At 41.8% G+C, this 14,412-nt stretch overlaps 1 protein-coding gene across 1 annotated transcript; it reads left to right on the top strand.

Moving 5' to 3' along the window:
* The first annotated feature begins 761 nt into the window (after positions 1 to 761).
* LOC146191234 (cytochrome P450 2A9-like) lies at positions 762 to 13,342 on the top strand. Its single transcript, XM_084599896.1, has 9 exons — positions 762 to 867; positions 2,904 to 3,127; positions 3,710 to 3,834; positions 6,515 to 6,621; positions 7,288 to 7,592; positions 8,298 to 8,411; positions 11,652 to 11,912; positions 12,428 to 12,618; positions 13,106 to 13,342. The coding sequence occupies exons 1-9, from the start codon at positions 832 to 834 to the stop codon at positions 13,273 to 13,275; spliced, it is 1,533 nt and encodes a 510-aa protein (XP_084456022.1). The 5' UTR covers positions 762 to 831; the 3' UTR covers positions 13,276 to 13,342.
* Positions 13,343 to 14,412: the final 1,070 nt, after the last annotated feature.

Here is a 14,412-nt window from a genome sequence, read left to right as displayed (position 1 = left end):
CTCTTTAGCAAACATTCAGTGCATGTAACGTATTCTTGTCTTCTTTTTTTTCTCACCAAATGCTGAGGTGCTGAGTGTATTGAGAGGCTGACACTTGTCGCGCCCCGCGCCGTCAACCTCTTAGACAAGCCTGTACTTTAGTGTCCCGCAAGGCTGAAATAAACTTTAATTCGTTCAAGTTTTGTCGTGAACCCTCTTGAACCAGATTGAAGCAGTCGCACTTATTCAAACTGGAACAAAATATTTGTTTCGAGCCAAACTCAGAACTGAACACGAAAAGCTTGAATCCTGACCTGAATCAAACTCAGAAAAGCTCTATTCCGACACACTCGTTTTGTCAGAAACTGCTCATAGAGTTTGTCTCGCTCAGATAATATCTTACTGTATCTGTAGCTCCACCTTTCCTATAGTGATTGATGCAACCGCTTGCAAACCGGCTATGAAGTTGTATTGGCAGAAGTTCTCGCAGGACGTACGTCATAACATTGCCCAACATTGCCCAGGACGATAGTCGGTATCTGTTATAGCCGAAACACCCGTCGTTGTTGCTTCGGCGGGCGTGCTTGTCGCGACGCGCTTCTTTCGTTTCAACCGTTCATCTCGTATTTCTTTCAGCTCTTTGTCCGATGAACGTATCAGAGATTAGGTTCGAGCGGAGAGCCCCTGCACTTTTTCATCATTGTTCTTTTAGTGAAAACACGTACATGAAAACATATCACTGTTGCTATCGCTTCTGAGAACAAGAGCGCAGAAGGCTGGGGAAAAGCGAGCGCTGAGTGCTCTGAGTACCTGTGCACTTCCTCTCACCAACCAAACTGCCGGCAAAGCGTCATGGAGACCGCTGAAACCATCGGGCCATTCTTTCAGGTAAAATGCAGTGTATCTTCCTTTTCCTGTGATGTCATGCACTGTGTAGAGCGTCAAATGTGGATGCTTGAAAAAGAGGGGAAGTCTCGTCCGTGCTCCGTATAGCTTACCTCTCAAAAGTGCACTTGCGTAGCGGATAACACGGACGTCTTTCTTTTCACATCCACCAAAAAATAAAATACAAGGTGCCCGTGTGCTGTACTATGCTATTGCAGCCTCGAGGCTGGGATCAAGCCTGCGCACTTCGAGTCGTAAGCCGAGTGCCTTAAACACTTATTCACCGCTACAAAAAAGATTGGTGAAAATATTGATATTTTAAACATATGCACTCTGTTAAGTTTATTTAACAAGGAAAAGCCAATGTCGGAATTGAATCCATTCAAAACAATTTCATTAGGGTCGTTGAAATATCCTTGCAATATTCTTGCAATATGCGAGGTGCGTCGAAGCAGCTAAGCATATCGTTAAAAACTTTAATTACCATAGATTCCGCTAATTAAGCATAAGAACCGCAGCAAGGTATTTAAGTGGTAGTTGCACTAACCTTCCTCTCTCTGCTCAGAGATTTTGCACAGGTGATTTTGGTTTTTATAAACAGCTTGATTTCGTTCGTCATAACAGTTCAAATGGCTCAGAAAATTTTTATTTGGTGAAGAATATGTTGTATGGGCTTAAGTTGTGCATCGCAAGATATCAACAATATTGTTACGTGCTGGTATTCGGGTCCAGTGTTATATATATATATATATATATATATATATATATATATATATATATATATATATATATATATATATATATGCATGCGAGAATTCAAAGCGAAATTGCGAAGCACATTTTCGAATGTTGGCGAATTTGCCACGCAAGATATTCTCTACCCAGTTCAAGATACCGCTTGTATATAAAAACAATGTTTTATATGTGCAGGCGATTTGGGTATGCGAACCTGTTTTTGTGCTGCAGCCAGCAGGCAACGTGGCCACCACTTAAAAAGCTCCCCCATCCCTTGATCTCGATGAAAAAGCCAATCAAGACCGTTAAAATGCAGAAAATCAACTTCCCCAAAGGATTGTACTAAAGCGCAGCGCAACGTCCAGTAGAGCATCGCAATATAAATTATATTGTTGCACTTTGTCGTGGTGTGTTTAACAGATGTACAGTGTTTGCTTCTAAACCACATCATATGGCTCGTAATGCAATGCCCTGGAGTGTTCCAAAACGTTTTGTCTTATTATCTCTAAAGGGTACGACGTCCACGCATACTAAAGGAGCAATAACTAGACGGATTAGAAGCGGACTCCTGTGCTCTGAATTTTTGACATAGACTTTGCATATAGTGTACCAAACAAGGGCCCCTAATTAATATGTGTAGAGCTCCGCAGTATTAATGCGTTTGAAGATTGTTTAACGGGTGATTTATCGTAAGTTTTAACGCGATAGGTATAATCCCCCTTCTCCAGAAAATCCAGCGTCGTCGATTTCCACGTTCTGAACAAGAATTATGGGAATGTCGGTCACTGCGAGGTGACATGGCTGTATAATGACTGGTCGTCTGGTTGTGTGACGTCACTAGGCCCCGTGACATGGCCTAGTTTGTGAGCGTTGACAAATGGGGCTCAGCTTAGAGGCTGGAGGACAAAATCAGAATCCAAACAATCAGGACCCATGGACCCCAAGCTAGGCACTCTGCCCCTATGCCACGGAGGCACTTAGTGCGGCTTGGTCAAACCAGGCTTTATATAAACGTCGGGCGGTCCTTCATATCATGCAATAGCCAACAAATGTATGTTAATGACTATGTGTGAAATAATGAATGCAAAAATTAAAAGAGATGATTAAATTGACAGCAATATGCATGCATGTACGTGCACGAGTATCTTAAAGGGGAGCTGGTATACAGAAGCCATTCGAGGTTTCGCGACCCCCTCCCCCCCCCCCCCCCCCCCCCCCCCCCCCCCCCCCCCCCCCCCCCTTCCCCTAATCTTTTAATCCTTATATATAAGTATGTTAAAGACAGTGGGTCGCTTGCTTTACAGGTGGCTTCGGTGAACTGGGTTTATCTTTCGTTTTCCGTAGTCCTGTCCATCTTGCTGTACTACCTTATTGCATGCCAGCTGAAGAAACCGAAAATTCCCAATGGGAAAACACTGCCGCCTGGACCACCAGCTCTACCTTTCGTCGGTCACTTGCCGCTTCTGTCTAAAATTTCTAACCACAACGCATGCATGGAGTACTCAAAAAAGTATGGACCGGTCATCAGGTGCGTTGAATTTCAGCAGGGTATAAATAACCCTTCCGAATGTGTTGCCAACTAAAGAGCACGACACCTAATATTTATGCTTAGTCCATGAAATAAATGCAACCACAAGAGCACGAAAAAAAAAAAAAAACCTCCTTAGCACCACCAAAGAAAACAAATTGAGTACTTCCTGAATATATCTATGAAAATAGTTCTTTTGCGTTCCCTATTGTATACGGCCGTGCGACAATGAAAGATGGTGAGGCGGATTACTCAAGCAGAAAACTTAAATTTATTAAGACGCCGGTTTCAGTTGTCTTAGGTAACAATTGGCAGTTGGCTTCGTGGAATCCCCAAACTCTAAAATGTAAAACTTTCAAGTTATAAAATCAAGGTATTTCGAACAATATCTAGGGTATTACAGCAGCAGTTTTTTTCTTTTTTTTTTTTTTGACGGTGACCGAAAACTGAATAAAAACGTCGCGAAGACAATTCTACAGGAAGCAGAAACAAATTTTGACGGATTACTGTTGGACTTGTTCTTCGCAATAAAGTCAAATTTGTGCTCTGATATTCACCCCAATGTTTTGCTTTATTGTCTAGGTTCAAAGTAGGAGGAAAAAATATTGTTGTTCTTAACGACTTCGAATCCATCAAGGAAGTGTTGACAAGAAAAGAAGTTTTGTACCGCACGGAAAATTTCATTCTTGGTCGTTTTAATGTGAACGGTGAGTATCATGCTTATTTGCTAAGCCACGTTTGTAACACCCGCGTGTGAACTTGACTTTACTCTGGCGTCCACAACAGGTGTAGTAACACTGACGGCGGAGATGACATGGTTACGCATATGCACTAGCACTTTCAATACCAACATATATAGCCGTATGCAGAAGAGTATGGTTTGGCATTTGGTTTATATTCTCTTGCCTTCATAGAATAAACACCCCAAGCGTTTCCCGCTCCTTACAGCGTAAACTTTATCATTGCTAATGCCATGTCAACTCCTTAGGGTAGAAGCATTCAAGAGACCCTCAAAACTTGACGAATGGTTTTCCATATCATCCTTGCTCTCTAGTAAAGCATTGCTGTTGGGCAGCATCACTGGTAACGGAAAGTCATCTGTGACTCTTTCCTTCGTGCACTACGAAAAACGGGATGTCACGAAAACACACAGCTACAAATTTAAATAAAGTTGCACTTGGAAGAGGCAGTATGATGACCTGGGAGTGGCCGGACACATGTTAAGGACTGTTCTTAGTTCGGCAGGCAACCGCAAGTTCGCGAGATGTTACGAGGAAAGCTGTATAGATAAAAAGAGACAATTAACGACCGGGAAGCTTCGGAAAGAACTGTTCAAAGCCCTTTATTGTAGTACTCGCCAGCGCAGGATGGGATTGCAAATCAGTGCAGAAATTTGAAACAAATGACCACTCAAGCTTGCCAACTATTAGCATGATATGTTCCATCGACATGTTTGAGAATCAAAATGGTGCCCTATAGAGCAGGCGTATTGCTTTCTAAACTGGTAGTTGCAGAATAAACGCGCTATAAAATTACGATTAATCCGTATTACTGGCGCATCATAGCCACAGTTGTTTATACGCCATAAAACCTCATGTATATAATTCCTGTGGGCACTTCGTTGGGGTATATGTGAAGGTGACGGAAAGGGGCTTGTTTAATGTTAGACCGCAGTAAGGCACCACAGATACTTCGGAGCATGTATCTCAATGCGACAGAATGACTACTTTACGTTAATACCTAGCTAGGTACAAAATATCTGAGAAATCTAGGTACACTCTTCTAACTTTTAAAGCATGAATGCGCGAGCCTCTACCGACTAGTCTGCAAGTGCTGTGTCACTGACCACTGCGGCGAAACGTGCCTGTAAACCCACGTGCGCGCAATGAACCGTTTCCTACAAGCGTCTTGTGAATCGCTGCTGCAAGTAAAATACCAAATAACTGTTTCCATTGGACTTGTTGTTGACACGCTGTCACTTTTCCTTATAGAAAACTGCCATTAAGAAGCAAATACACACCAAGTGGTAGCGCTGGAAATGAATGGAATCTGATACACTACCCGACGATTATATGCTACGATCGTGCCAGAGTTTTATTTTATTTGTTTCTATTTTTCTTCAGTGCGACGAGCTCCTTTTTTACGCATGTTTTACAGCTTCCTGCATATCATTGGCACCCGAGTAATTATTCTTGATGCTACGTGATACACGTGAAAGAGAAAGAGGATTTCTAATCGCTTTATGTCGCTTATCACTTCCCACTGTTCTCTGCGAAGAGAACGCGGTATCACATCGTTTTTTGTAATCTATCCTCAGCGTCATGCAGAAAGAACTGTAGGTGATAGGGCGCTGAGGTGCGGGGGAGGGGGCAGAGGGGCTCAAAGAGTCTGGTTTATTATCTGGAACGGCCTTGCAGAGGACAACTGCACCGGGATATTAAGTGCGCGCAGGCGCGTATAGGCAATTGGCGAACGCTTATATTAAGTCTGAAATAATTCTAGCTCCATTTGACGGCTACCGTGAGGTGAGGTGGAGGCAAAACTTAGAACCAACATCCAGGCATCCATTGCCCTCATCCGCCGGGCTCCGATTTGCCGTCGACATGGCACGAATTTCTCTTCATCCGAGAGCCGAAAAGTGAACATTAGAGCATCTAAAAAGTGATGATTTCTCCTCTCTCTAAGGCTTCGACGTTCTCGTCAAGGATGGCGCCATGTTTCCACACATTAATACACTTAAACACCTACTGACGGCAGCACTTCGAAGGGGGTTCGGGCATTTGGAGTCAAGCCTTTCACTATAATTTCGAATCATCTCATGGAGTTTCCCCCTTTAGCAGGCGGATGTGAACACTCTCTTGAAGCACCCGAACGCGCTTCCGAAAGCGTAAACAAGGGCAGAAAAAAAGCAAGCACAGGCGCACGATCCCGAAAGGCCAGTCTCCATATTTTTTTTTTTTTTTTTTTTTTTTTACGTGAGACGTATAGAGCTCGTTCGACCGAAAACTGTCCCCGTGGCCGCCACCCAAACTGAGAAAAACGGCATCAAAGAAAATATGGACGTGATTTGGTATCAAAACTGTGACGCAATGCCCTTCATGCAGCGTCGGTGGTGTCGTGCAACTTCACGTTCCATTTAGCATCCATGCTCCGGTTAAGTTGGAGGCTAGTTTGCGATATGAGTTCGAACCGACGATATATGCACCCCTGACAAGTGTGGGTGTCCACTAAGAAGTGAGATACTGCGCCTTTCTTTCACTCGAAACCAAGTTAGACAAAATCAAAACAGTATTCGCGGTATGAAAAAAGGTGTTAAAGGCGCTGCTTACCTTGCGCATCCACCCAAAGTTTTTTTTTAGTGGTGTGATCTAAGGCTTGGACGTGCAGGCGTTGCGGCGTTGAATGGCGACGTCTGGCAAGAAAACCGCAGGTTCTGCCTTCACGTGCTTCGGGACTTGGGCTTCGGAAGACACTCTTTGGAAGAGCACATAAAAGTAAGCAATGGAGTTCATGTTTCAGAAGGTTGCTGTCATAGGAAAACAATCCCTGTAATTTCATATTCGTATTGTTCGTGCTAGTGCCCGTTTTTCCCGTTTTTCCTGCTTTTTGTATTTTTGTTCCTACAGGTTCTAGAATGTTCTAAAAGCTGCTGCCGCGCTTGTAACGAGAAGACTTTCTTTCAAATTAATCTAGACTCAATTATACTCGTCTTTTAACGTCATGCGGACTGAGCGATTTGCATTAAATCGGTTCATTTAACGAAATGTTCACCAGAAAAGACGTCGGCGTTGTGAGCAAAAAAAAAAAAATACGAACATGGGGCTGGCATTTGGAAGCTGGCGGCTTACGCGGCTACGTATTGATTTAAACCTTTGGGCTACCTGAAGTTAGGTTTGGCAGGAGCTGCCATCTCGGGTCTCTTCTTTGATATGGCAAAGTGAGATCAGAACAACCTGGCAGGACCAATGCATTCTAAGCTAGACACGTTACCCATAGGCCACGCGGCCACGTTTATATAGATGAGAAAAACTGGGCCTTATATTTCGGCTGGTAGCCTATGCTATCGCGTCATACACTTAAAGGCAAGGCTTAAGTGTTCCTAATAATTTTCCTTTAACGAAACTTACTTTCTCCTGCTTCATATTCTTTCCACATTTCAGGAAGAGGTCCGGTACCTTAAAGACAAGTTAGTGGACTTACGTGGCTCACCGGTGAACCTCAGGAAGTATCTGGTGCCGAGCATGTCCAACAATATAACAGCCCTCGTGTTCGGCAGCCGCTACCCGTTCGATGACCACAGGCGCATTTTTCTCGACGAAACGCTCGGAAAGGTGTTGAAGATCCTTGCATCTGGACTACTTTTCACGTTCCTACCCAGATGGGCTTTCAACGCCGCTGAACTGCTTCCATTCACTAACATCAGCAAAATAAATGGAATTTTTGGAGACATTTTTCAGTTCGTATCGTAAGTATGCAACTAATGTACTTAAGTCAAACGCAACTTTGGGCATTCCGATTTTTAGAAGCTAGTACAGATTTGCGCAAAATTGTGAAATTTCTTTAAATACAGGGTTTTAAACGCGTTTGTTTATCAGTGGGTAACGCGGCCTCATACACTGCAGAGTTACCCTGCTATCAATGATGTCGCCGGAAAGCGCGCAACCATCACTCTGAGTACTTCGAACTCAGTGATGACTGGTGCGGCTGTGCAGCTCCTGTCCGTCCTAACTTCTTCACTTTTGTGAAGAGCTACTGAAGCCCATGTATATAGAGTTGGTCCCTGAGATGAAGATATTGCTTTAGCACCTCCAGCAATTCCACGACCATATCTATGACCACAAGGCTTATTTTTCTCATGACAATCAAAAGCTGGGATAGAAGTTCAACACAAAGAGCTAGTAGGCATAAAAAATTAGAAGAGTGGTTTCTGTAGCTTTTACTATGCACAGGGTGCTCTAAGATTATTAACCTCATTATATCTGGAAAAGAAAATACCGCCTTAGCTATAGCTAAATCTCGTCTGGCACAGGGGTAACTGTAGTGCTAGTTGTTTTAAAACTTTTTGTACCGAATTAGTTCAGACATATTGTATACTTCCTTTTACGGTACGTGAGCACAGTACGGCACAAGCCAATCACTGTATATATGGGACGTCTTTCTTCACTTACAGTGAACAAATCAAGTTGCATGAAGATACGCTTGAGGAAAGCAGCAACAGAGATTTCATTGATGGCTATATCAAAAAGATGCGAGAGCATGAAAGCAACCCCGACGCTTTCTTCAATAGTGAGTACCACTGCTGTTTGTAAAACTAGCTCCAATACAGTATATCTGAATTAATTTTCGCCGCTTTCGTTTGTATACTGGCTGGGCAGGTTTTTTAGTGAATTGGTAACATGAAACTATCTGTGATGTTGTACTTGACCCACGTACACTGTTGTAGTGCCGAGCGCTTCGGCATAAATATATTCACGACGCGAAGTCAACTATCAAGCACTGAGCGCAGTACAGGAAACGGCACTGTTTCAATTATCCGCCATTGAAGGGTGGATATCATGTAAAAGCTTCCACCTCGCCAACCTAATGCTTAGCTGTTGAATACCATATCTACTCAGCCACAGCTGTAGGTGAAGGGACAATTTGTTTGTATATTTTTAGGGAAGTGTCAACATTTGCAGCAACCTCGGAGACATCTAGTGAAGCAGAACTATCGATAGTACTATCGATACTATCGATAGTTGGGACACTATCGATCTATCGATGTTAAAAAAAAAAAAAAAACTATCGATAGTACAATCGATGGTACTATCGATGGCACTATCGATAGTACTATCGATGGCAATTTCGATGGTCTATCGATAGCGCTATCGATAGTACTATTGGTAGTAATCTGCGTAGTGCTATCGGTAGAATAAAATAACCGTGCGAACTCATTGCAGCGAAACTTGGTTCCCTGAGCACATGGTATGATGTAGGCGGTAAATATGACATGACTCTCCATTATCGCAGCCTACGCATCACCGATATCTGCAGATGTGCAGTCGAGCTAAAAAACCATTAGCACTAGTGACATGATTCCGGAGCGGCCGACAACAACGCTCGACGCTGCGGTTACGACCGCGCCGATGACAAAATTGACAATCCTGCTAGCGAAGCACGGTGCAGTGCCAGCCGCGCCAGCCGCGTGGTCTAATTTTCGCGGCTCTGGTGACGTCATTTTGTTTATCTCTTTTTCAACACATCTGCACCCTAGATAGAGTTACTGGATACTGTTTCGTGTCACAAATTTCCTAGTTGTGCTGGCAGCAACGACCCGAGACGCGCCATTTGGCGTGTCTGTTTCTGAGCCGAAATCTTTTGAAATTAACCATTCAGCGGGTATGCTTGCCGATTATGAAAAACATTTATTGCCGAGATCCTTGCTCTCTGCAGTATAGTTGTTGCTTTCAAAACAGTAGCAAGAGCCGGTTGTGCCAGGTAAGCTTGTACAGAACGTTCCACGTCTATGTCGATTATGGTAGTCTAATAATTGCCAACACTTCTGAACTCGTAAGAACAGCATTGTTAAAAACCGATTCTAGTTTCTCAGTCGACATTTTAGCCTGTGTTGTTCTGAGGTGGCTCAAAATTAAGATTCCACAAAAATAAGTGATGATATTCAGAATGCAGTTCGATTGATTTTTTCGCTGGATGAGGCTGGCGGCACTCTAACGCATGCTACTCGTTGGTACCGGCAGAACGCGTATTCTCAGCGGCTGGACAAGTAATTTCAGAAAGGAGGAGCGGGATGAAGGACAAGAAAGTTGACATGCTTGACACCAGAATACTTGGCTGACAAACGACAACTGTTGAAGTGTTCATTCATAGCGGAGAGGAAGCCGTAAAAGTATGCGGAACTGCGCTGCTTCAAATTTGTATTTACGTTTTGTGATTTAAGAATAAAAACATCAATGCCAAATTTGTTGGTTGGTTTAACAGGTTAACTTTGAGTATAAATTTATTGATGGACCTAATCCGGCAGTTTAATTGCGAAAATAAATTATTTATTTAATTCGCGAAACCTTGATCATACACGACATGAAATGACTACTGCTGATAGTAGGTTATAGAAAATATTTGGGCAATATCGCTGCCTAAAAACTGCATAATTATTGACAGCACTGTCGATAGCGACAAGCGATAGGATAGTACTATCGACGGAACTATCGATAGTACTATCGATTGCACTATCGATAGCGCTATCGATAGTTTATCGATAGATTAACAATAGTATTACTATCGATAGCTTTTTACACTATCGATAGTTTCAAAAAACTATCGATACTATCCATAGTCAATTTACCAATAGTTCTGCATCACTAAGACATACCCATTATTTTATACCATCTAGCCAGCGCTCCACTTATCATTTCGACCTTTTTTTAAACATTAAAAGCCATCCGCACCTTTTTTCATGTTTCCATGTTAACATGAGGGATTTTGTAATTACATGCGCTCCTCTCGGCGTACTAGAGGATGAACAGAACCAAGAAGCATATTAAGTGTTGCAGCTCTGTTGAATGCAAGCTTGTTTATATATATATATATACAGTTCAAAGTAGAGAATAAGGTTGAGGAGACATTGTCAGGTCTACGTAGGAAACCTTTCAGAAAAAAAAGTTACGAGGGCAGAGATACGAAGAATTATAGAATGTAACAAACCACATATATATATATATATATATATATATATATATATATATATATATATACGGGGTTTGTTACATTCTATAATTCTTCGTATCTCTGCCCTCTTAACTTTTTTTTCTTGAAGGTTTCCTACGTAGACCTGACAATATATATATATATATATATATATATATATATATATATATATATATATATATATATATATATATATATATATATATATATATATATATATATATATATATATATATATATATATATATATGAAGGAAAGAAGCCAACAGTCGGCGAGGCCAAGGAAAGCGTTGGGGATGGTACTTTTGTCTTTTTTTTTTTTTAACAGCAAACATTAAAAAAAAAAAATAAAAAATAAAAAAAAAGACAAAAGTACCATCCCCAACGCTTTCCTTGGCCTCGCCGACTGTTGGCTTCTTTCCTTCATGTATTATAACGAGCATCCTCATTTCTCCTTAATTGATCTGCTTATATATATATATATATATATATATATATATATATATATATATATATATATATATATATATATATATATATATATATATATATATATATATATATATATATATATATATATATATATATATATATATATATATATATACGGTTTGTTACATTCTATAATTCTTCGTATCTCTGCCCTCTTAACTTTTTTTTCTGAAGGTTTCCTATGTAGACCTGACAATGTCTCCTCAACCTTATTCTCGACTTTGAGCTGAGCCCTTCAGTGGAAGCAAACAGTGTTATGCGGTGCGGTTTGAGGTGCACTGAGTTTTCCCTCGTTCGGATAAATCTTGATCGCATTTATATTTATTACGGTGGGAAATTTGGTTGGAAATGTCTTGAATTTCTTCGGAGCGGGATCCAACACTGTCGTGCTAACTATCAACTGGCACCTTCTCAATTGCGCCGACAAGGTGGACTCCGTGCAGCGTGCTATACAGGAGGAGATTGACAGCGTCATAGGGAGGGAGCGACAGCCTTGTTGGGAAGACCACAAGAAGATGCCCTTCACCGTGGCAACCATCTGGGAGATGTATCGATGGCGCACAGTTGCTCCGCTTGGTGTGCCCAGAGAGTAAGCTTACTTCGTATATGCGTCTGAGATTGCGGTCTTGGCTTGGCATGGATTATGACCAGCGGCTACATATCCCTTGCTTTCGGATAACTGACTCGGCACGCTACATGTCCTTCACTCTTTCGAACGCCGTTATCGAATAAACAAGCATTTTCCTTTTTTGTTACTTCCTGTGAGTTAGGGGGGGGGGGGGGGGGGGGTGCTGGATAGGGAGGAGGGGCGGTAACAAAGAGTTTGGTAAAATTTCATTTTTCGCCTCCTTGCCTATTTCAGTTTCTGGACGTGTTAACTTTTCCCATATCGAGCGAAATATATTGTAGCGTCCGGGAGCCCTGTGAGGCTGAAAAAACCTTATTTATTAAAAGAAAATGCATGTTAATACGTGAACGTAGCCCTTGGCCAATTGAAATCATATGTACGTTTCCAGGAGCTAACGCATCATCATCCACGAGAACGGATGTATGCATTGCGCATATGTGCATAAGCAAATTTTATTCTTGTTTTTTCTTCTTCAGAACCGCAGCGGACATAGAATACAAAGGCAACTTCATTCCAAAAGGAAGTTCGATCCTTCCAAATATTGCGGCTGTTCACATGGATTCCAAAATCTGGTATGAGCCTGACATATTTAATCCACGCCGCTTCTTGAAAGAAGATGGTTCGGGCCTCGTATCGAAACCTGATGAGCTCATTCCTTTCTCTGTTGGTAAGTAATTTGGGTAAATGTGCTTTCTATTGATGTATTAGGTTAGTTTGCATTAACCCCTAGTGAAAAGCTCCTATGAGCCACAATAACCTCACGCACACCTTTCATACTGAACTCATACTAAACTCGTACAAATCTCATATCATCTCATACAAATATAATTCAGCGTATGAGAAACATATGAGATTGTATGAGATTTGTATGAGTTTAATATGAGGAATCTGCACGAGGTTATTGTGACTCATACGGTTTTTTCGCTAGGGACATGTAAAAACATCAGTGGTATTAAGCGGAGGCAGCAAGAAAGCGGAAAAAAAAATACGTAAAGCAATGCTAAGAGTTTTGTTCAAACTGCATTATATTTGATTTTATTTCCCTAGAAAAAAAAGATGTACATAATTTCTTTTATGAGAAGCTTTAGTCTGGCAGCTGCCACGAACGTCAATGCGATTCAAATGTTTTTTTTTTTTGTTTTTCGGACCCTCAGGGCGAAGAATGGAGACCCTGGCGACGGTTGAAGTCTTCCTGTACCTGACAACGCTCCTTCAGAAGTTTACCATCTTGCCCATGGAAGGGGAAACAATTGATTTTGACCCTGCTTTAGTGACGCTGAATGTGCCCAAACCCCAGCAACTTCGTTTTGTATGCCGGGAGTAGGGTGGCACTGGAGCCTTTGTATTTTTTCCTTCTTTGTCATTTGTACGTTCAAATAAAAATACATGATACGCTCTTATATTCACAAGTGATGTGAATTTAATTATTACGAGCTATTTCCTAGTCAAGTCAACTGGTCGCGTGTCGGTAAAATGCAAAGATATTCACAAACAAAATCAAATATATTAGGTGACTACTTTCACGCATTTAATATCTCGCAAAATACACCAGCGCTGACACAGTATTAGTTTACAGGAAAGGAATGTCGCGAGGTCGGTTTCATTCCACATGCGTAAACTATTGAAAAAATGTAAAAGAAACACCCTTTTTAATCGTCTAGAGTTGTTTTCATGCCGAGCTTGTTTTGTGGCTCCACAGATTTTTACCGGAACATTTATCAAACAAAGTTTATATCGAATTCCTAGCATACATCGATTTAAAGTCGGTATTACGAGAACAAAGTTTTGAGAAAAAGAAAAGAAAAACAGATGATGTTTCTGCCACTGCCTGCCTAATCAATCGCCTTGCGGTGACTCGCGGTTGTGGCTTCCTCAGTAATACTGAAGTGCCTGTCAAAAATAAATTGCCCCATAGATCGCTAAACATGGTGATTCAGGAAACTTTTGTCTTGATGCAAGGATGGACGCCGGGAGGGCCCACAAGGCCCGCCTATTGTTGCGTGGCATATCTTGATAGAGAGCGGAACCGAGAAGGCCTACTCAGCGAACGAGCAATCTTTAATAGCACATGAAAGAACACTGCTGCTTCTGAAGCGCAGAAAGGCAAAATATACTTCGATGATGGTGGTGTCTGGAACTTCTTAAATCGGTAACAGCGTAATAGTTTAACATTCTGCTCCGCCGGATAGTTGCCGCTATAGATAGTTGCATAGTTGCCACTGCCTGGCTCGAGAGGGCGAGAGATATCCGCTTCCAGACTGAAAACTCCTGCATCAGTGTCACATCGGATTCGGTATACTGTTTTATTGTACAGGCTGAACCGGCATAAAACCACACAGTGCTCTGATTCTGGGATTTCCTTTATTGTCGGTGGCTCTCGTTCATGGAAAAAAAGCGACACCAGGCGGGAAATTACCTGCAGAGCTATAAGATAACACGACGACATCTGGCAAATAAAAAA

Source organism: Amblyomma maculatum, chromosome 4 (genome assembly GCF_055883805.1).
Source record: "Amblyomma maculatum isolate TAMU_Amacu chromosome 4, ASM5588380v1, whole genome shotgun sequence".
NCBI lineage: Eukaryota > Metazoa > Arthropoda > Arachnida > Ixodida > Ixodidae > Amblyomma > Amblyomma maculatum.
This window is presented reverse-complemented; position numbering and strand designations above follow the sequence as displayed.

Excerpts from the sequence above, each read along its gene's own strand:
- LOC146191234 (XM_084599896.1), top strand. The coding sequence starts at position 832 with ATGGAGACCGCTGAAACCATCGGGCCATTCTTTCAG. Across the intron at positions 7,593-8,297 it reads GACATTTTTCAGTTCGTATC|TGAACAAATCAAGTTGCATG; the intron begins GTAAGTATGCAA and ends CTTCACTTACAG. Across the intron at positions 8,412-11,651 it reads AACCCCGACGCTTTCTTCAA|GGTGGGAAATTTGGTTGGAA; the intron begins TAGTGAGTACCA and ends TATATTTATTAC.